We start from the raw sequence: 22,112 nt of genomic DNA, 5'->3' as shown, positions 1-22,112 counted from the left end.
CTTGTCAATCACACAGTTAGATGTGGTGACAACAATATGGTCTCTGCTGCCCCTCTCTGGCCATAGATATACTGTACAGGGTGTTCCTAAATTCTGGACACAGGCAAAAATTTTAAATATAATATAAATAATTTGTTATTAACTAGTTTATAATTCTAGTATTAAGTAGTTTAGATATTATTTAGTTATTTATCTAATACTCTCTTATTTGTTATTATATTGTGATGAACTTGGATTGTATTTAATTCTATTTAATTGTCTGATCAGCTAGGAGGACCAGGGTTCGATTCCATCCTCGGCCATTTCTGTGTGGAGTTTGCATGTTCTCCCCGTGCATGCGTGGGTTTTCTCCGGGTACTCCGGTTTCCTCCCACATTCCAAAAACATGCTAGGTTAATTGGCGACTCCAAATTGTCCATAGGTATGAATGTGAGTGTGACTGGTTGTTTGTCTATATGTGCCCTGTGATTGGCTGGCCACCAGTCCAAGATGTACCCCAGCGCCTCTCGCCCGAAGACAGCTGGGATAGGCTCCAGCACCCCCCGCAATCCTCGTGAGGATAAGCGGTAGAAAATGAATGAATTAATTAATGAATATTGCCAAAAATAAATGTACAAAAAAACACTGACATTACATATATAATAATTTTAAAAATTACTTATAATATTAATTTAGATGTATTTTCATTTCTATTAGTTTACATATTTTTATTAATTTTTTTTAAATATGAAAAATAATTTTATTACTGGGATGCACGGCGGTCTAGTGGTTAGCGCGCAGACCTCACAGCTAGGAGACTGGGTTCAATTCCACCCATCTTTGTGTGGACTTTGCATATTCTCCCCGTGCGTGTACCCCGCCTCTTGCCCGAAGACAGCTGGGATAGGCTCCAGCACCCCCACGACCCTCGTGAAGAAAAAGCGGTAGAAAATGAATGAGTTAATGAATGAATGAATAATTATGTGATCTTTCTGAACATATTGTGAGATTGGAGCAGTCGGACAGTCGGTCTGCTATCCCAATCTAGTATATCTCTTTATTTCCCATCATCCATTATTGACTTAATTCAGCTCTGAAGCATAAATTGAGCCTTTTTACGCATGAATGCTATAAAATGTCATTCAAGCAAGACACGATGTTAATGACTTTTTGCTCACAAGCCTTTTTTTTCCTCTTTCCGCCACATGCATTCAGGCATATGGACACAGATACTGATGGGCCAACCCCATACGGATGTGATTGAGGGTCAGATGGTGATTCTGAAGGCCTCATACATCTCAGCGCCTGGAAGTGACTTGAGCACCCACACCATTCTCTGGAACCTTGTTTCCAACAACACTCAGCTGGTAAGGAAACAAACGGTCATGTTGAATTTGGACCAACCTCTTACTGTTTTTAGTAGTTTTAAGCACTTATTGCTTGCAAAGTTGTCGATCAGCCAAATGTAACAAGCGTAAACGGCTCAGTGATTTTCGGAGGTTGAAATAAAACTACAAAATATAGTATTTCTCCATTAAGACATTTTTCCTACAAGGACTGTGTTCTTTTTACAGACATTGGCATACTTTTTACATAACATTGACTTGTTTTTATTAAGTACAGGTTTTTGTTATTAATTTATTCCACAAATTCACATGAAAACTGAAATGAAACAAAATGTCATGAATCCGTCCGTTCCACATGATACATAATCAGTCTGGAAAAATTTCAGTAGAAATTCAATGACTCTGGTTACGGCACTGTATCACAACCTGGGATTGATTTGCCCACTGTATCAGTAATATCGACATTGGGATCATTCCACCCACCTTGTATGCTAATGTTAGCATGCTAGCAGTGATCACGTCCTAAAGTTAGCATGCTAACACCAAGCATAATAGTGTCTACCCGACCTGAAAACGGCAAAAAATGTTACTATGCTAATATTAGCATGCTAGCAATAGTTAGCATGCTACTGAAATGATGATAACTCTAGGTCATAAACCCACCAAAAAACTAACAGTAATTATTGTTTGTTTCAGATTATCTCTTACACAAAGGGCTCCATAAACGTGGGGAGTGCCCAGTTTAAAGGCCGAGTTGGATTCACCTCAGGCATGCCCTCAAGCGATGTTTCGCTGTACATCAACAACACCCAGGAATCCGATTCGGGACGCTACCTCTGCCAGGTCATCATTCCGGATAACCCTGGCTTCACTGCTGATCTCAGCCTGGACGTCCACGGTAAGACACACTTTAGGACTGAATGCTGTTTATTGTGTAACGTAACAAAATGTTATTATTCACATTACTTGGGCCCTTTGTTCCTCAGTACCCCCTGCCGTTCCAAAGTGCAGCTTATCAGGCAGAGTAGAGCTGAAAGGAAATGTGACTTTGAACTGCAGGTCCAGCAATGGGAAGCCGGTTCCTTTGTATAGGTGGAGGAAAACTAGTCCCACCTCTGAAGTCTTCTTTTCACCTATGCTCGGTGAGTTTCGACGGGCTACTACATACGTAGCTACAATAGTTCGCTATGACGACACACTTCAATGGGTAAACTTTTGACTGATATGTATATGTAACCACGCAAAACCGAAGTGACACCTGTATACATTGCATCATGTACACCACGAATGCACCATCCCTGATGTAAATGTCATTGCAGATGAGAAGTCAGGCACTCTGAAGCTGAGTAACCTGAGCAGGAACATGTCAGGGAAGTATGAGTGCACTGCCAGCAATGCAGCCGGATCAGAGAGATGCTTCATCAGCCTGGAGGCCATCACATGTATGTACACTATATGGAATGGAATGGAATGGCCTTTATTGTCATTATACAAGATGTACAACGAGATTGGAGAGCTTCTCCTTTCAGTGCAGTAGTCAAAACGTAAAAAAGACAATTTAACAAGATATATACAAGTTATCCAAAATATACACATAGTATTGCACAGGAGCATATGCAGGAGCAGATATATTAATTTTAGTGCAATGATAAATGGGTCATAGTGCAAATGATGACTGGTGTATGCAGATGAGTAAAGTCACATATGAGTGTATTGTATTGGGTTGTTAAATAAATAAATATGATTGAGGTAGTAACAGAGGCAGTGATGGAAATATTGCACATTTGCATTATGCTAATGACCGGTTACGTTGTATGTCTGAGTTCAGGGTGGTGATGGCTCTTATACTCATGTAACATGTATGATCTGGTAAAAAAAAAATAGAGAAAGACGGAATGTTCATCATAAATTGAAGCGAGGTTAGCAGTTGTGACTGGCGGTTAACTGATTTGCATAATCACTAACAGATGTATAGTTGAATCATAAGGCGCAATACGTCATGCTGTGTTTGTCTCTCCAGCCAATAATGTCGGGGTGATCGTAGGCGCCACTGTAGGCTCAGTGGTCGGCTTCCTCTGCCTTTTCTTCTTCCTTTCTGGCTTGTATTTCCTGCTGAAGAGGCGGAGAGATAGCGAAGATGACATGGCAAATGAAATCAAGTGAGTTTTCCGATGAGTCGTCGTATTGTTTTCATTGAAAGTGTGCATCAGTCTCTTTCGACCGAGACGGACATTGATATATTTTTTTTAATGTAGCTACAATTCATAACATAACAACTTACTCATAGATCTTCCATACAATGGAATATACCGATTGTGGCGACTAGATTGATTGACAAACAGTGACAGGTGGCATACCACAGGGATTAGTATTGTACTGAGAGCACATCCTATGTCATGACATAGGCTAGGATTAGGTTTAAATGCACCAAAACATTTCCCGAAATTGTTTGTTCTAATTCGATCATTGGCCAAACGCTACAGTACGTATGTGCCTCAAAAATGCTAGCGTCCATTCATTCATTCATTCATTCATTTTCTATCACTTATCCTCACCTATCAGCCTATCCCAGCTGTCTTCGGGTGAGAGGCGGGGTACACCCTGGACTGGTGGCCAGCCAATCACAGGGCACATATAGACAAACAACCATTCACACTCACATTCATACATGCTAGCGTCCAAATTTGGAATGTGGACTGGAATCACATTGAGTCCAGCACAAACAGGTTTTCAAAGGGTAGTGGTCCAGAAGTCCTTATTTTGAAAGGGTAGTGGTCCAGAAGTGCGTATTTTGAAAGGGTAGTGGTCCAGAAGTCCTTATTTTGAAAGGGTAGTGGTCCAGAAGTCCTTATTTTGAAAGGGTAGTGGTCCAGAAGTCCTTATTTTGAAAGGGTAGTGGTCCAGAAGTCCTTATTTTGAAAGGGTAGTGGTCCAGAAGTCCTTATTTTGAAAGGGTAGTGGTCCAGAAGTCCTTATTTTGAAAGGGTAGTGGCCCAGAAGTTCTTATTTTGAAAGGGTAGTGGCCCAGAAGTCCTTATTTTGAAAGGGTAGTGGTCCAGAAGTGCGTATTTTGAAAGGGTAGTGGTCCAGAAGTTCTTATTTTGAAAGGGTAGTGGTCCAGAAGTCCTTATTTTGAAAGGGTAGTGGTCCAGAAGTCCTTATTTTGAAAGGGTAGGGGTCCAGAAGTCCTTATTTTGAAAGGGTAGTGGTCCAGAAGTGCGTATTTTGAAAGGGTAGTGGTCCAGAAGTTCTTATTTTGAAAGGGTAGTGGTCCAGAAGTCCTTATTTTGAAAGGGTAGGGGTCCAGAAGTCCTTATTTTGAAAGGGTTGTGGTCCAGAAGTCCTTATTTTGAAAGGGTAGTGGTCCAGAAATTCTTATTTTGAAAGGGTAGTGGTCCAGAAGTCCTTATTTTGAAAGGGTAGTGGTCCAGAAGTGCGTGTTTTGAAAGGGTAGTGGTCCAGAAGTCCTTATTTGAAAGGGTAGTGGTCCAGAAGTCCTTATTTTGAAAGGGTAGTTGTCTAGAACTGGTTATTTTGAAAGGGTAGTGGTCTAGAAGTCCTTATTTTGAAAGGGTAGTGGTCTAGAACTGCTTATTTTGAAAGGGTAGTGGTCTAGAAGTGCGTATTTTGAAAGGGTAGTGGTCCAGAAGTCCTTATTTTGAAAGGGTAGTGGTCCAGAAGTTCTCAGGAAAGGTTCCGTATGGAAAAAATCAGATTACGAATACATGTGCACCCCTGATTTCGAGCCATAATTTTGCTACTGAAGAAGGCACCAACTGACTGTGTTCAATGTGTACTCTACAAGTACTGACTACTTCCTGTGTGTAACCATGCTTCAAAAATAAACACACCACCGCGTCTCCATCTTCAGAGAGGACGCTCAAGCTCCCAAACGGGTTTCCTGGGCGAAAAGCGGCATGGGCTCCGACATCATATCCAAGAACGGCACCTTGTCCTCCATCGCTTCCAGCCCGCAACACAGAGAGCCGTCCAACAACCACCACCATCATCTGCAACACTACCCCCAGCGGCCTCCCTCCGACACAGCCTCCATCATCACGGCTGCCGGGAGCACAGCTGGCTATCGTCCGTCACGCCATCAAGGAGCTTCCACACCGACCCACTACGGCTACAACGACAACACCACCCTACCACGTGGGCAGCCTGCCCCTTTGGAGGCCAACACCAACGGGGGTGCCCAGCCCACACCGGAGCGTTACACCCAGCTGCCACAGGCCCAGGTTCTCCCACAGACCTATAGCCAGCCTCAACATCACGCCACTCCTCCGCCTCCACCATTGCCCTCCTCCGTAGTCTCAGCCTCCAACATCACCCGCATGGGTGGTGTGCCCATTATGGTGCCTGCGCAGAACCAGGCTGGATCTCTTGTCTAACAACAGCCATTACTTGCAAAGGAAATCTGTAGACTGTGGAATACTCTCTCACTTTACTCTACCGAGGGACATCTGCAGATTTTTTTTTTTTTTTATGAAGCTTTGTTATTGTTATTTAGCACTGATTCAAAATAGTCAAATCAAGCAATTTTCAAGCATTTAGGACACTCACTACTTGTTTTCAAGTACTTAAATATTTTTTTATATTCTCCACACACTGTATATGTTGCAGAATACGTATAATTGCGATTTTTCATACAACTTTTTCTACTTTGCGATTCCAATATTTTTATTTTACGATATTCAATTCCAACTGCTTTTATGTGTCATGATATTTTGTTTGCCTTTATGAAGCTTATAAAATGCTCTCAGACAGTTATTTAAACACAATTTATTTAGCGGAGCACAAGTTAGGATTGATTCGTGGTGGCTTCACTTGCGTGGGTCCATATTTAAATTAGTATTGTTTGCTCAAGGGCCCTACAGTTGGCAAGTGTTACCATTCTTTTAGGTCAGAAACTACAAAAATGCCAATGCTCCTTTAACCCACAAGAGTTCAAATGTGCCCGATACAGTTTTGTGCTTGAATAAATGACGTTTCGGAAATATTTTGGAGTGGTAGGCATGTGAGTATCCCAGGTATGGCTTCCGGAGGGTAGGCGATACTGCAAATGTTTGTATCGATCCGATACCAAGTACATACAGGTCCATTAGTTACGATACCACTACATGTGCTTTTAACTTACTTTCATTTGTTGATCATATTTATGAAATTATACAACAAAAAGACTTTAGTTTATTAAACAAGACTTTAACTACAATGTAGTAATACCAGCAAAATGATAACAATTAGTCCCCTTTATTACACACTGTTGATTGAGCAAGTCAATAATGCGAAATAAGTAAATAAAAACAAAACCAAAATTGATTCAAGCAAAAAACATTTGTGAAAATAAGCACAGAACTGAAAAATATCGACATCACGTGCTACTATATTGATCTTACACGGACACAGCTATTGGCATCGATATTCGACCCGCCCAAAACGGAAGTAAGGTAAGCGAGCTCATTTCCAAAATATTATTTTTTGCCATTGAAGCTAATTTAAAAACCATTTCATAATGCTAATGCTTTAACAGAATGTCAATTGTTATAATCGAACTGTTCTTACCGCATTTGTTCAATGAGTTTATCCAAAACATGCTAAGAAACTATCGATGTGACCTATTTGTCACAAGAGCAAAGACGCTAATAAGACACTCAATATATGACACAGTTTCCATAATTCTCGATTAATATGTTTTTTGCCGTATTTGTGGTAACAAATAATGTAGTCCCGTCATTTTACTTTATTGCTGTGGCTTCTATTGGGTTACGTTAATTTGATTGACATTCACAATCAACATTTGAAATGTAAATATGCTCTTTTATTTTTATTATTACAGGAAAAATCTATATCAGCCATTCTCAGATGACGCGTTATTATCTGCCTTTAACACTGGATGCTGAACCAAAGAAAAAAAATATATATATTATGTTTGTTTCTCAAGATGCTTTTGTTTGAGTTCCAGTTATGATTGGTCTGCTGGACAACAATGACCTTTCAATGTGTGTTAATAGGAAGCAGCATGGCTGTCTATAACAGGGGGTGTCCAAAGGGGCCGTTTTCTGCACCGAGCTTGTTTTTTATTGGCCCTCGATATATTGTAAAAATAAAATTACTTCATTTACAAGATTAGATTACAGTTTTTGTTAGTAATGTGTTCCAAAAGATCCGACAGAAACTGAATCAAATGGCGACCGAAGCATTTTTTTTCTTTAAAAAATCAAAATAAAAATCCAATGAATTCATTCTAATCATTTTGTTAGTCAATTTGTTTATTAACATTGAATCCTATTTCACGGGAATCCACTTATCGTGGTAGGGTCTGGTACCAGTTAACCGCGAGAAACGAGGGAATACCTGAGTGGAACACATTTGGACATCCCCTGGATGAATAAAACAAATGGTTAAATATCTGACACGGTTTGTGTTACATGTACGTTTGCCTTTTTTAAAAGCAGTTTGGATTGGATCTCTGAAATCTGTACAGTATTATAGAGTATACAATTATTGTCATTTGGCCTGTTGTATTGTCATTACACTGGAACTAATAGCCATTGTTCTCATTTACTCTCATGTGGCAAAACAATTGAGATTGTTCGTGTTGTTGAAAGATCACAAACAGACCTGTAGTGACCCATGTTGGAGAAAATTACAAATGATTAGTTCTCTATCGAAACACTAGATGGCAGTGTTTTCCTGAAAGTGAGCAACCGCAATTCACATTGACTAGCTATTTAGCTTCCGGTGTAGTCAATTACTGCAATAATAAGCTATTATTTGTTTGGTTTTAACACCTTCATGACCCATTCCGAAATTCAAAAATATGTTTGATATTATGAAAAATGTGGGGGAATTTTTTTTGTGGAAATTCCATTTAAGAAAAAATGTTACATAGACACAGTTCACAAAGCTCAGTGTCAGTGAAACTGTCAACAATGGATTATAAACAGTACAAGTCATTCAAACTATATGCAAATTATTTATTTTTATAAAAAAATATAAAACCACTTCCGCACCGTACATGATTACAGTCGTCCCTCGCTACATCACGGCTCTAATAATCTTAACAAATGTATTTAGAATATTGTAAACAGCTTGAAATTCACTTACCACGGTCGGGGTTCTGGAACAAATAAACCGTGATAAACGAGGGATGACTGTACTAGTATTTAACAAACTACTCGTAACGACTGTAGACAAACATGCTCATTCCTACGGATGGGCTCAATTTCAGACATCATTGTGCACTTCTACTGTACATACTTATTAGTATGTTCATGAAAATACTTTGTATATTTTCCATTAAAAAGTAAAGATAAGTGTTTGTGTGCAAGTCTATTAAAATACCTGTGAACAACATATGATTTTCATAAGGCGAGGCATCAACGCTGTTATTACAGAGGGCTTAAGACTTTTGTCTTTTGTTGTTCCACATAACTAGTATATAAACATACGAAGCAAAGACACAACAGCATTAGGGTAGCATGTTTACTAGAATTGGCGATTAAGCAATGTAAGATTCACATAGACATCTCAATAACCTAAGTCATAAATATGATCATATGCAAATGTGTACAGCTTCCGTGGAAAAAAAAGCTGGTCTCATTAAAGGATGCTATCCAAGGACACAGTGGGGATGATACGGGAAGTATTTGAGCTCCTGCTGATTTTGTAAGTTTACTTCCTTAGTCCGCTTTTTTTTTTTTAATGGTAGTTTTGCAACAGAGAGTGTAAAAAAAAAACAAAAAAAAAAACTACATTCTGTCCCTCTCTGATACAAAACATCTACAATTAAATTTCCGGGCACTTCAGCAGGGGATCAAATACTTATTTTTCCAACTGCCGCTAATGATACATGAAATGAAAGTAGAAAAATCTACAACAAAGTTTCTATCAAATGTTTGATACAAATTAAGAGAGATTACAAAAATCCCGGATATTCACAGAATTAAATCAAAAACATGAAATAAAAATAGCCTTATAATTGTACTGCACCTGAATAGTTGTTGTTGTTGTTCTTCTCATTCCAGTCAGCTACAGTCCTACGTTGGCAGAAAACAGTGTGCATGGCTTCTGTATTCAAATTCATTCTGTCGTAATTCAATCGATAAAGGGATGTGGTCCTTTTGTGAATGCAATGTAAAGTCAATAGATACTGAGAAAAACAGAGCGAACGAAATGCAACATCACCGCTTTTAGTACTGGTGGTTGTTTCTAGCGTGTCATGCTCCATTAGTGAAGTCCTTTTAAAAGAGGGTTAAAGGTTGTCCCGCTTTGAATATTTCAAATAGCTGTCTAAAGCATAATTAAGTGCAAGAAGATAGAGGGTGAGCTCAGCAAGAGGCAGTCGTCATAGTTGAGGTGAATGTGATTATGTTGATGGTGAGGATCCATGGCTGATAAATGGCCCAAGAGTAGAGAGATCATGCAGCTTGGGCCGGCGGCGTGAAGAAAGAATTCCCTGTCACACTGTGGGCCCCCAGCTGGGAAATGCTTTAGGTAGGACACAACACTGGAGGAGAAAACAGGGGATGTTTTTTTTAAGGATTTTAATAATAATTTCAAATAATTTATCTTGTGTCAAACTATATCCACTGAATGGCCATCATATTGAAGTCCACCTCTGTAAGCCGATACAAGCTGTATCAAAAATTGTTGCTTGGTTTTGGGATTTATGTAATATTTTGGTGAAAAATGTGCCCTCAAACAGTCCCAAGTCCTTCGGCATTTGAGACGTCAACTCGGCAAGCGTCGGAGGCTTTCTTTGGCTTTTTGCAGACTTATGGCAACATTATTCACGCATGATGTACGTCAGTGGCGTCACTAGGCCTATTTTAGAGGGGCTTCAGAAATAAATAAATACAATTATTTAGGAGGTTCTTAAGGCCCCCCTAAATAATTTGATATTTATTTATTTATCATCATCATAACGAATGATGATAATAAATAAAAAAATATCAATTGAGCAATTTTATATAAGGAAAAAATATATAAAATTATTTAGGGGGCCTTAAGAACCCCCTAAATAATTTGATACTATTTATTTATTTATTTATTTATTTATTTATTTATTTATTTATTTATTTATTTATTTATTTATTTATTTATTTATTTATTTGCAACACATTTTGCTATATATAAATATAATTTATTTAAATAATACATTTAAAAATTAATTAAATTAATTAATTAATAATGATACATTTTATTATATTATTAATTAGCCTATTATTACTATACTATATTAAATATAGGCTAATAATAGGCTAATTAATAATATAATAATGATTATTATATAATATTGTATGTATATATACAGTGAAGAAAATAAGTATTTGAACACCCTGCTATTTTGCTATTTCTCCCACTTGGAAATCATGGAGGGGTCTGAAATTTTCATCGTAGGTGCATGTCCACTGTGAGAGAGATAAACTAAAAAGAAAAATCCAGAAATCACAATGCATGATTTTTTAACAATTTATTTGTGTGATACAGCTGCAAATAAGTATTTGAACACCTGTGTATCATCTAGAATTCTGACCCTGAAAGACCTGTTAGTCTGCCCATTAGAAGTCCACCTGCACTCCATGTATCATCCTGAATCAGATGCACCTGTTTGAGGTCGTTAGCTGCATAAAGACACCTGTCCACCCCATACAATCAGTAAGACTTTAACTTGTAACATGGCGAAGACCAAAGAGCTGTCCAAAGACACCAGAGACAAAATTGTACACCTCCACAAGGCTGGAAAGGGCTACGGAGCAATTACCAAGCAGCTTGGTGAAAAAAGGTCCACTGTTGGAGCTATCATTAGAAAATGGAAGAAGCTAAACATGACGGTCAATCTCAATCGGAGTGGAGCCCCATGCAAGATATCACCTCGTGGGGTCTCAATGATTCTAAGAAAGGTGAGGAATCAGCCCAGAACTACACGACAGGACTTGGTCAATGACCTGAAAAGAGCTGGGACCACCGTTTCCAAGGTTACTGTAGGTAATACACTAAGACGTCATGATGTGAAATCATGCATGGCACGAAAGGTTCCCCTGCTTAAACCAGCACATGTCAAGGCCCGTCTTAAGTTTGCATATGACCATTTGGATGATACAGAGGAGTCATGGGAGAAAGTTTTATGGTCAGATGAGACCAAAATAGAACTTTTTGGTCATAATTCCAATAAGCGTGTTTGGAGGAAGAAGAATGAAGAGTACAATCCGAAGAACACCATCCCTACTGTGAAGCATGGGGGTGGTAGCATCATGCTTTGGGGGTGTTTTTCTGCACATGGGACAGGACGAGTGCACTGCATTAAAGATAGGATGACTGGGGCCGTGTATTGTGAGATTTTGGGGAACAACCTCCTTCCCTCTGTCAGAGCATTGAAGATGGGTCGTGGCTGGGTCTTCCAACACGACAACGACCCGAAGCACACAGCCAGGAAAACCAAGGAGTGGCTCCGTAAGAAGCATATCAAGGTTCTAGCATGGCCCAGCCAGTCTCCAGACCTGAACCCAATCGAAAATCTTTGGAGGGAGCTCAAACTCCGTGTTTCTCAGCGACAGCCCAGAAACCTGACTGATCTAGAGAAGATCTGTGTGGAGGAGTGGGCCAAGATCCCTCCTGCAGTGTGTGCAAACCTGGTGAAAAACTACAGGAAACGTTTGACCTCTGTAATAGCAAACAAAGGCTACTGTACCAAATATTAACATTCATTTTCTCAGGTGTTCAAATACTTATTAGCAGCTGTATCACACAAATAAATTGTTAAAAAAATCATGCATTGTGATTTCTGGATTTTTCTTTTTAGTTTATCTCTCTCACAGTGGACATGCACCTACGATGAAAATTTCAGACCCCTCCATGATTTCTAAGTGGGAGAAATAGCAAAATAGCAGGGTGTTCAAATACTTATTTTCTTCACTGTATATACATCCAGGTTCTTGTTCGTTATTTGTTTTTTGGATTTCCTAATGTTTATTACATGTACATTTATTCATACCCCGTGCATCTCCAGGGGGCTATGCCGCCCCCCCCCCCCCAGAACCTAGTACGTCGACTTAAGCAAGCACTTTTTGGTAGTAGAAGAACCTGTCGGCCCGGGTCTTGATGACCTTCTTTTACTTAGATTTCCACATAAACGGGATCGGCTTAAATGGGTTCTACTCCATAAATTCTATGTCTGAGATAGATTATTTTGGCAGGTTGTCGTATTTACCTTTTAATATGTAGTCAGTTAGCAGCGTAGGCACCTTCTCACTGTCCTCTTTGATGGCATAAAGAACTAAACGGAAGGGGAAGAAATGACAACAAAGAAACAATCACAACTACTCTTTTTTCACTTCGTTTTTGAAAACAAAACAACTTACTTTTTGTGAGCATTTGCAGATCGTCAACAGACGGTGGGCTGCCTTTCTTCTCATAGGGAATCACTGTGTTCAGGTACTAAAAACAGAAAAAAAACGCCAGTCAGTCCGAGATTCCTCTGAGTTCCTCAAGGTATCAAATCGGAATGAGTATTTTACCTGTTTCTCATTCCCTGTGCTTCCAAATGTCTGTCTGATGCCCGTTTGCAGGATGTTGGACAGCCCTTCCATGCTGAAACGCTGGAGGCCAAAAACATGCAAACATATCACATACTACTACAAAATAACATTTACTAGTACTGCAGTAACTTGAGTAATGACCTCATATACGGGTATGCACAGTCACTAACGCTAGTAGTCATGTTCTGCATTGCACAGCAGGAAAAGTCCATTAGGTTGTTTTTCTGCAACCGGACAAGCGTAGACTGGACTGAGTTGTTATTGTCAAGCGGAGACGTCTCTTACAAATTAGGATCATTCCAGGAAGATAGTTTAGAGGCTAATGGACCCGAGATCCATTATCAGGAAAGAGAACTGACAGGCAGTGTGCTCTTGTCTTTGTTTAGGATGTACTATATTCAGTGTAATGACAAAATGGAGGCTAATGATGTATTTTCAATGAAAGGACAGTTGTGAGACGTAGCCACCTTCTTTTTTCTTCGTTTTACCTTGACGGGCATGCTTCCCGTTTTCTCCGTGCGGCCGGCGGTGCCTGTATTCCCCGCATTGACCAATGATGCCACGCTCCCTCCTCCTTGCAAGCTCAGGGCTTTGTCACGGCGTCGGCGTTTGCTGCTGTCTCGCTGCTCCTTCTGCCTGTTCTGCACCTCCATCAGGGCTGTGATGAAAGTGTTCTTCACCTCTTTTTCGAACTCCAGCTCGTCACGCCGTGCCAGCTGGCTTACCAGTTCCTCAGAGTACTCGCGAATTGTTGCTTCCACACGGTGCAGCAACTCAACCAGTGTAGAACTGGGCATCAGACTCAGGCCTAAAGTGGGACATTTGAGAATAGAGGAGATATTATATACGCCAAAAGGGTGGGCGAAGTTTTTGTCTCGCTGGCCAGACGTAGATGTTGTTTACGTCACAAAGGCTTACTCTGTTTTGTAACAAAAGCCTCAGCTTCTGTGACTAAGTCCCTCAGATTACCGTAATGACACGTCACTGGAAAACAAAGCGCCTCTACTTTCAGAAACAGGATGTGAGTAGTCGAAATATATTTGGCAAAGTTGCACGGCAGTCGAGTGGTTAGCGCGCAGACCTCACAGCTAGGAGACCTGAGTTCAATACCACCCTCGGCTATTTCTGTGTGGAGTTAGCATGTTCTCCCCGTTCATGAGTGGGTTTTCTCCTGGTACTCCGGTTTCCTCCCACATTCCAAAAACATGCTAGGTTAATTGGCGACTCCAAATTGTCCATAGGTATGAATGTGAGTGTGAATGGTTGTTTGTCTATATGTGCCCTGTGATTGGCTGGCGACCGGTCCAGGGTGTACCCCGCCTCTCGCCCGAAGACAACTGGGATAGGCTCCAGCACACCCCGCGACCCTCGTAAGGATAAGCAGTAGAAAATTAATGAATGAATTAATGAATATTGCCAAAAAATAAATGTACAAAAAACACTGACATTATATACATATATAATAATTTTTAAAATTACTTAAAATATTAATTTTGATGTATTTTGATTTTTATTAGTTCACATATTTTTATAACATTTTTTAAATATGAAAAAATAATTTTATTACTGGGCTGCACGGCGGTCTAGTGGTTAGCGTGCAGACCTGACAGCTAGGAGGAGACCCGAGTTCAATACCACCCTCGGCCATTTCTGTGGAGTTAGCATGTTCTCCTCGTTCATGCGTGGCTTTTCTCCGGGTACTCCGGTTTCCTCCCACATTCCAAAAACATGCTAGGTTAATTGGCGACTCCAAATTGTCCATAGGTATGAATGTGAGTGTGAATGGTTGTTTGTCTATATGTGCCCTGTGATTGGCTGGCCACCAGTCCAGGGTGTACCCCGCCTCTCGCCTGAAGACAGCTGGGATAGGCTCCACCAAATGAATCAATGAATGAATGGATGCCTCACATTAACAAGATGGCTGCTGAATACCAAAAACTGAACCCTTTTTGACTCTCAGCTTCATTTTGATACATTTTCCAGAATTTTAAGATGTTGTTGAAACACATACCACACAGATTACCAGGGATTATTTTTCCCCAGGTAAATATTTTCCTGTTTATAAACATTCCTGGTAATGTTGGCGGAAAGGTGGCTATTAATAGTCCTACCTTCATAAGAGCAGTTGTTGTTGGAGGCCTGAGACAACTGTCTGATCTCCTCCAGCAGGGAAGGGTTAGTCCTGGAGGCGCAATGACTGCTCTCCTCGTCATCTTCTTCCTCAGTTTCACCAGGATCTGGAGAGTTCTCCATCATCTCTGCTATCTCCTCAATGACCTTGGATATAGACATAGTAAATGGTTTAATTCCGGCCTGTATCGGGACTTTACTATGCAAAGACCTGCTTGTATGTGGAAGTTAACACACCTGATCAGCTGTGATGAGAGGTTCTTCGTTCAGACAGTTGGCATTGTCGTTCTTTTCGTTCATTTCCTCTTCCTCTTTTTCATGGATCTGCAGAATAATTTGACAAGAAATAGAACGGAATATGAAGGAAACAGTTTGTTGATTCTGTCTCACCCTGAAATATTTTGATATTTTTTTCCATGACTTAGTCGGGGTGTCTCAAGACACTCAGCTTAGAAGATGAGATTGGGTCTGACAATTAACGGAGAATATGGAGTGCCACATCTAGCTGGGCGACTAGTAACAGTAGGTCAAGCGGAATCGATTTTTATGTGCCTTCCGAAGACTCAACTTCACCTTGTCATGAAGGAACAGTCCTACTGTATGCCCACATAGAAAGGTATCATAGTATTTATGGTAATGGTTTAATTTCATTTGAACATGCATCAGATTACAATTGAATGCATCACATAATCAGTTCACAGTTCCACATGTCCAAAAGGAGTAGGAAGAAGCAAAGCTTATTAAATCCTACCCCTCCATCTGGTACTTTTACAATCAGTAACTGTTACATTTGTTCACTTCCTGCTTTCCTAATATAATTTAAGGGTTTTTTTTTGTTTGTTTTGTTTAATTTATTTGATTAAATTATTTATTTATTTACTTATTTATTTATGAACAAATTTATTTATTTTTTATTTTTCATTTTTTGTCACATACTGAAGTAATGACATAATGGGTACCATAGTAAGTGTCAATAGTGATTTTAGACATAAGGAGTTAGTATGTTCTCTGTAGGCGGCATTATGAATTATCCTTACTGACCTTTTTTTTTGCAGTACATTTAGCAAGTGAAGATTGCTTTTATAGTTATTACCCCATATTTCCACACAATAAGTAAGATATGGTAGAACCAGAGAGCAATCAAGAGTGTGGAGTGATTTCTGATTGAGAACAAATTTTGTTTTGTATTTAAAAATAAACCATGAAACATTTCCCAATTGGGTTTGCGGTGGGTTGGTATCGACTGGTTTATACGTCATTAGTGGGCACAAACGTGCTATATCTTGATATTCAATATTCAATCTTGAAAATTCTCCACAAATTTCAACTTGTTTACATGGCAAATCTGCATTCTTCTCCCCTGACCACACCAACTCCGTGAGAAAGGTCTTTAGCTGCATCAATAACAAAAAAAATCTTCCAATTTCTGCCTTACTCCGATTTCCTTTGCAAAGGCAAAAGATGCACATTGCACAGTTAATCAATTAATCTATCATACATATCTATAGTACCTAACTATAGATACCCGAAGCACTTCATAGTAAACCTGATGCAGCGGTATGTACCTCTTGGTCAGAAAGATTGCCGTTGAGTCCTTCGGAGGGTGCACCGTCCCAGGCTATGTAGTTGTCAGTTAGGGCATCCCACACACTGTCAAAAAAAAACCCAGTATATTCACATGGCGTTTCAGGTGGCACAAAACGTCAACAAACATCAACAAACAGCTGTAAAGCAGATATTTGAAACTGCTGTGTCCACTCATGGACATTTATATAACAGGATTAGACCAGAGATAAGCGTGATTTTGTTTGCCGTTGGTTCAAATAAATCAGCATTTACTTAGAAGTAAATAAGTCTTGGTATGCAAAAAAATGTAGCAAAAGTTGCTCACAGAAATGCGTCAGTGGCGTCTGCAGCCCAGGGCAATCATGCGCTTGAAGGAAGGAGAACGAATGAGAAATATCCTTTGTTGGTGTTTTTTTTTTTTCATCTGGGCCTCTGCTTGGCACTGCCCACGCTCAGTCACACAGTGGACACTACTGAATGCCTGACAGTCTGTATGCATGGTGGCTCACAGCAGTGCATAAACAAGCCCAAAGTTCCACTATATTTATCCCTTGGCTAGTCAAGGAATTTCATTTAGTAACCGTAGTAACTGCTGCCATCCCGATTGTCATCCTCATAGCGGGAAATATTCTCACCCCCATTCCTTAGAGACCCAAATCCCAGCCATACCCAACCCTGCAAGGCAGTCCAGATATATCAGGTATTATTTGCCCGTAACTCAAAGAAGAGTCGTCAATAATAAAATTATTAAGTCATTTCCATTTTTAAAATATTCCAGCTTTTTTCCCGATATCTTTTCTTGTGCCCGTAACAAAGGCTATTTTTAACCAGCATTTTTTTTCCACCAAGTGTGAGGACACCTGCTTGCTAGAGAGGGGGAGGATGTGACATGAACAGACATAAACAGCCACAGACGAAAGCAAACAACACTCAACACTGACTAATTCAGCATGTAGCCTTAAAGTGGAAGGGGGAAGGTGGGAGGTGCGGGAGGGGGTCACGCTGCTGATTGACTGATATTTGGGGAAGAGTGACATTGTGTACTTCGAACCGTGTGAGACCTTGATGCTTGTGTTGAGTGACAGAAATGGAACTGTAAAGACATCTGTGGAGTTTTGTGGCAAGCCTAGGGTACAGTTTGACGGTTAATGCCTGGACCTATGTGGTCCATGTGGGCACTAGTGGTGGGCAAGATCGTTCATTTCAGCGAATGAACCGGAATGATCCGGTTCATTCAGTAAAAAGATCCCTTCATTTTGTAATTTCGGTCAATTGGTCTTTAGCCTGTGATCTTCCCCTGTAGAGTCAATCCGTTCACTCATGTTCACGTTCGTTCCGACTCAACAGCACAACGACATCACTCCGGATCGGAGCTTTTCAGCTTCCCGTTCCGGCGTTACGACAATCCACACTCGGGTCAATCTCTCGGTCTCTGTCTTTCCAGTCAGAAAAGCCAAGACCGATCCCAAAAGATCAAGACTAAGAGATTGACTCTGTCAATCTCTCGGTCTCGATCAGCTAACCCCACCCACCCACAGAGCGAGGCGCGACGATAGGATAAGACAGGCAAGCACGCAGATAGTCCCGCCCTACAAAAGTAACGGTGAACTGACTCTCCAGCCAATCAAAAAAAAAAAGCATTTCCAACTGAACGAACTGAACAGGTATTTTAGTGGCGGTGACCTTGTTCATTCCGTTCATTAAAAAAAAACTTGTTATTTTGACCCGTTTGTTCGTGATACGACACACCACTAGTGGGCACAACTCCAAGTGTCAACATTCAGTGTTACTTGGAACAGAATGACGATGAGGACCGCCTGGTCCGAAACCAGAGCAGTGCTTTGTTTACATTAGTAAACCTCACTTCCTTGACGCCTTAAGAGTGGCGCTAGGTCGGCGCTTGGAAACTTTTCCGAAGCCGAAGACATTTAGGCAAAAAATAATAATAATAATAATTTACAGCGGTCACTCACTCTTCATCCTGCAGCTGCTCCTCATCCTCCTGGTTGTGTGACTGATTGCGTATCGGCGCCAAGCCCTCGGTCTTGGTGTTGTAATTGTGGAAGCAGACGTTGAGTTTCTCGTCAAACTCGTTGACCAGATCCTCCATAGACTTGAAACTCATCATCTCTGAGAAGTTCTCCAGCTCAGAGAAATCCTCGCGGGTGATGGAAGCCAAGGGGACGGTGGTAGTGGTGGTGTTGTAAGAGGAATGGTTGAGTGCTGGGTGGTCAAACTCATCCATACGGCAAGGACGGAGGTCCTCGAACTCCTCATCCAAACACACAAGAGGTGCTTCCATGTTGTCCTGTTAGGTGAATCTCTGAGACCTGCCGGAAAAAGAGTAGTTGGGATATATTTACACCTTCTTAGATATGATTTTGAAGTATTCATATTCTTCATAGATAAACATGTTTCAAGCAGTGTCATGCCAGCCCACGCTCGACCAGATGACGCCGTTCAGAGCCAAGATAAGTAAAACAAATTAACACAATGCTGGAAAATTTGGTTTTCAAGACATTTAATACAATGTTTAATACAAAACATTGACCTTACATTAACTTCACACTGCATGTAGTCAGCCATGGCATGAAAAGTTATCCTCCTATTCTGTGTGGAAGTGGTAATTTTTTTTACCTTATTTTCTCTTTCTTCCCCAGTCCGTTTAAAACCCTTTCTTCAGTTTGGAATAAATTGGGCTGCAAGCACTCAGGGGAGTGCAGTTTTGCAATGTTCAACTTGCTTAAGGAAAGTATTATTAGTCTTTTTCAACATTTTGAGCACATTCAACAATACCATGGTCACAATACTAGTGATGGGAAATTTCCATGCCGTTACATCCCTAATAGCTACTACTCAACACTAAGGTATATGGTTTGAGGTTGGATTGAGTGTCAAAGCTACTATTTCACAGCATACAACTATGGTGCGTTCAAGTACCGATGAACAAAGTGCAGAATCTTTACACTTGACAAGAAAACCATGACTACTGACTAAAGAAGCAAAGCTTATTAAATCCTACCCCTCCGTCTGGTACTTTTACAATCAGTAACTGTTACATTTGTTCACTCCCTGCTTTCCTAATTATTTCCAATAATGTTCTTTCCTAATAATTTAAGTTATTTATTTATTTTTTATATATTTTTTAAGTTTACTGACTTTATGAGGAATGAAACATGTTTTTTGTTTTTCATTCTTTTTCTTTCTTTTTTCTTTTTTTTTTTTTACAAAAAATCTTCAAATCTGTTTGTGTGTGTAGTGGTTACAAATGTGTTACAAGTAACTCATTTTAATCTCCATCAAAGTCTCTCCTTTACTTTCATACCAAGATATCTAATGATATGTAGACCCTGTACTTGCACAGGAACCTTGGTTCATTTGGGATAGGCCGTTTTCGAGGAAAAACAGCCCATGTTTGAAGATGCTAAGGGCATTTTACAAAAATGTCCCACATTGTCTGAGTCCCCACCTGCTCAATTTACCAGCATCCCACGAGGCTGTCACTGGCATTTTGTAAACCATGTCTGTCCCGCCTAATGAGAAATGGCACGGCGTTGTCTAGACAAAGAGGTAATGGAGGTAGATTCACCAGAAGGGGACCAGGTCCCAAAGGGGGACCGTTTCATTTGCTTTTCTGCCAAAGTAGCGATAATTAAGTACCTTCACTGCCTTTTTTTTTCAATATATCATATACATTTGTCAAATCTAGAATGGCTGTACTTATTTCTCTGTGTTGATTTCTTCAGGTCAGTGCTCTTAATGAAGTACATTACAAGTTGTGCAGATGAAATTCTGAATGATGCAAGTGTGTGCGAATACAGACCGGTCCATTTGAATGATGGGGGGGTGGGGGGGCTTATGCAAGCTTCCTCCTTCTTATCATGCGACTCAGTTGAGTGCCTCCATATTTCACAAGCCGGATATTGTTTTTTATGAACTTCAGAGCTTCTTATTAACCTCTCAAACACTGGACTTGAGAGGCTTGGTAGAAAAAATATATATATTCAAAATAAATACATGGAAATTGATGATTTGGATGATTCTGGTATCATAGTAAATAATAGTGATGGAATTATTCCATCATGATTAATTACCAATGTGAGTGTGAATGGTTGTTTGTCTATATGTGCCCTGTGATTGGCTGGCGACCAGTCCAGGGTGTACCCCGCCTCTCGCCCCAAAGACAGCTGGGATAGGCTCCAGCACCCCTGCGACCCTCGTGAGGAAAAAGCGGTAGAAAATGAATGAATGAATGAATGATTAATTACCAGAGAAAGTATTTTTGTGTAACTTTCTTTCTTAAAAATAACTGTTACTAATTACTTTTTTGGGAAAGTAAATATAACTAATCCAACACAGACTATTAGCAAGAGTATTGGGATTACATATGCTGATTGACATGCAAACAGGAATATTGTCAATGCGTCGGGATCAACATATAAGCGATACAGGTATCGGAAAGCACCAATCACAGCAAGCTCAGTTCACCATGAGAAAGACCTTGCCACCGCTGCTACTCACATTTAATTTAAATTAGATTTTGACCTCAATAACAATGTATATATTTAATGCAGTCACTTCAAATTGTTACAATAATAAACAATTTTTTTTATATATTGCATTGGAAATAGTAATCAAATCAAACATATTGTGTTAGAAGTGAAATATGTAAGAATCTACTGGATTAATTGCACCTCAAATTGACATTCAGATGGAGGGTTAGTTCTTGTAATGGACGACAAGTGAGTGCATGTCATCAGCTCATCAGAAGGAGAAAATGCAAGGGGGGGAGGGAGAGAAGAAGAGCTAGGATAGAGGAAGAAAAGATGGAGGCAACCATGGTTACAAGGCCCGGATGGATGGATGGAAGGTGATGAAGACATGGATGGATGGATGATGGAGGTTACCTGCAGTGGACGCGATGCTCCTGTTTGTTGGCAGGACCTTCTGAGGCAAGAAGAGGCGGTGTCTTAGCCTCCCTTTGTTGTAAAACCGTCCGATAAAGAGTGGCTACATTCAATTCACACTGAATAGATCTAATAACGCAAAGTGAAGGCGCGGAAGATGGGATTCGAGCTTTGGTTTGTATCCCTTCCCTCATCCGTTTGCCCACAGCCGCCTGTATCTGTCCTCCCACAGCCCCTTGTTTTCCCATCAATAGGCATCCAGCCCAGCTCACGCCCGCGCCTGCGCACCACACATCCTCTGACGACATCCCTCTCCCTCCCACTGTTCTCTCCTCACACCACCATCGCCCTTTGTCTCCGCCTCACTGCAGCGTGGCCAAATATTCATGAGATGAGTAGGAGGGGGAGGAGTTGGAGTCTAAGGGGAAGTCAAGGTATCCGCCGTCCATCTGCCAACCGTGTAATATCAATATAGTACAATGCATTTGGACAGTAATAAATACAAACAGTATCCAATATTAATAAATGACTACTATAGTCACCTTTACACTCACACCATAACAGTAGCCCTTGGTATGTTATTGTTGTGTGTCTTGTGTGTATTATTGATATCACATTATCAGTTATATGACAACTATCTT

The 22,112-nt window shown here is 40.3% G+C and overlaps 2 protein-coding genes across 2 annotated transcripts in view; one reads left to right on the top strand and one right to left on the bottom strand.

Annotated features, from left to right (window-relative positions):
- esama (endothelial cell adhesion molecule a) overlaps positions 1-9,107 on the top strand; it is a 56,262-nt gene extending 47,155 nt beyond the window's left edge. The window contains exons 3-8 of the mRNA XM_058086075.1: positions 1,195-1,346; positions 2,022-2,223; positions 2,312-2,467; positions 2,645-2,767; positions 3,346-3,484; positions 5,197-9,107. Of these exons, the coding sequence (XP_057942058.1) occupies positions 1,195-1,346; positions 2,022-2,223; positions 2,312-2,467; positions 2,645-2,767; positions 3,346-3,484; positions 5,197-5,719 (1,295 nt within the window). The 3' untranslated portion in view covers positions 5,720-9,107. The remainder of the gene's footprint in view (positions 1-1,194; positions 1,347-2,021; positions 2,224-2,311; positions 2,468-2,644; positions 2,768-3,345; positions 3,485-5,196) is intronic.
- On the bottom strand, positions 8,800-21,770 carry fez1 (fasciculation and elongation protein zeta 1 (zygin I)). Its single transcript, XM_058086082.1, has 10 exons — positions 21,472-21,770; positions 18,538-18,894; positions 16,564-16,648; positions 15,236-15,322; positions 14,980-15,145; positions 13,357-13,676; positions 12,848-12,928; positions 12,692-12,767; positions 12,541-12,606; positions 8,800-9,837 (listed from the first exon to the last, which is right to left on the bottom strand). The coding sequence occupies exons 2-10, from the start codon at positions 18,864-18,866 to the stop codon at positions 9,821-9,823; spliced, it is 1,227 nt and encodes a 408-aa protein (XP_057942065.1). The 5' UTR covers positions 18,867-18,894; positions 21,472-21,770; the 3' UTR covers positions 8,800-9,820.
- Between the last annotated feature and the right edge of the window lie 342 nt (positions 21,771-22,112).

This window comes from Doryrhamphus excisus, chromosome 11, assembly GCF_030265055.1.
Source record: "Doryrhamphus excisus isolate RoL2022-K1 chromosome 11, RoL_Dexc_1.0, whole genome shotgun sequence".
NCBI lineage: Eukaryota > Metazoa > Chordata > Actinopteri > Syngnathiformes > Syngnathidae > Doryrhamphus > Doryrhamphus excisus.
The sequence above is the reverse complement of the archived record's forward strand: the minus strand, read 5'-3'. Positions and strand labels throughout refer to the sequence as shown.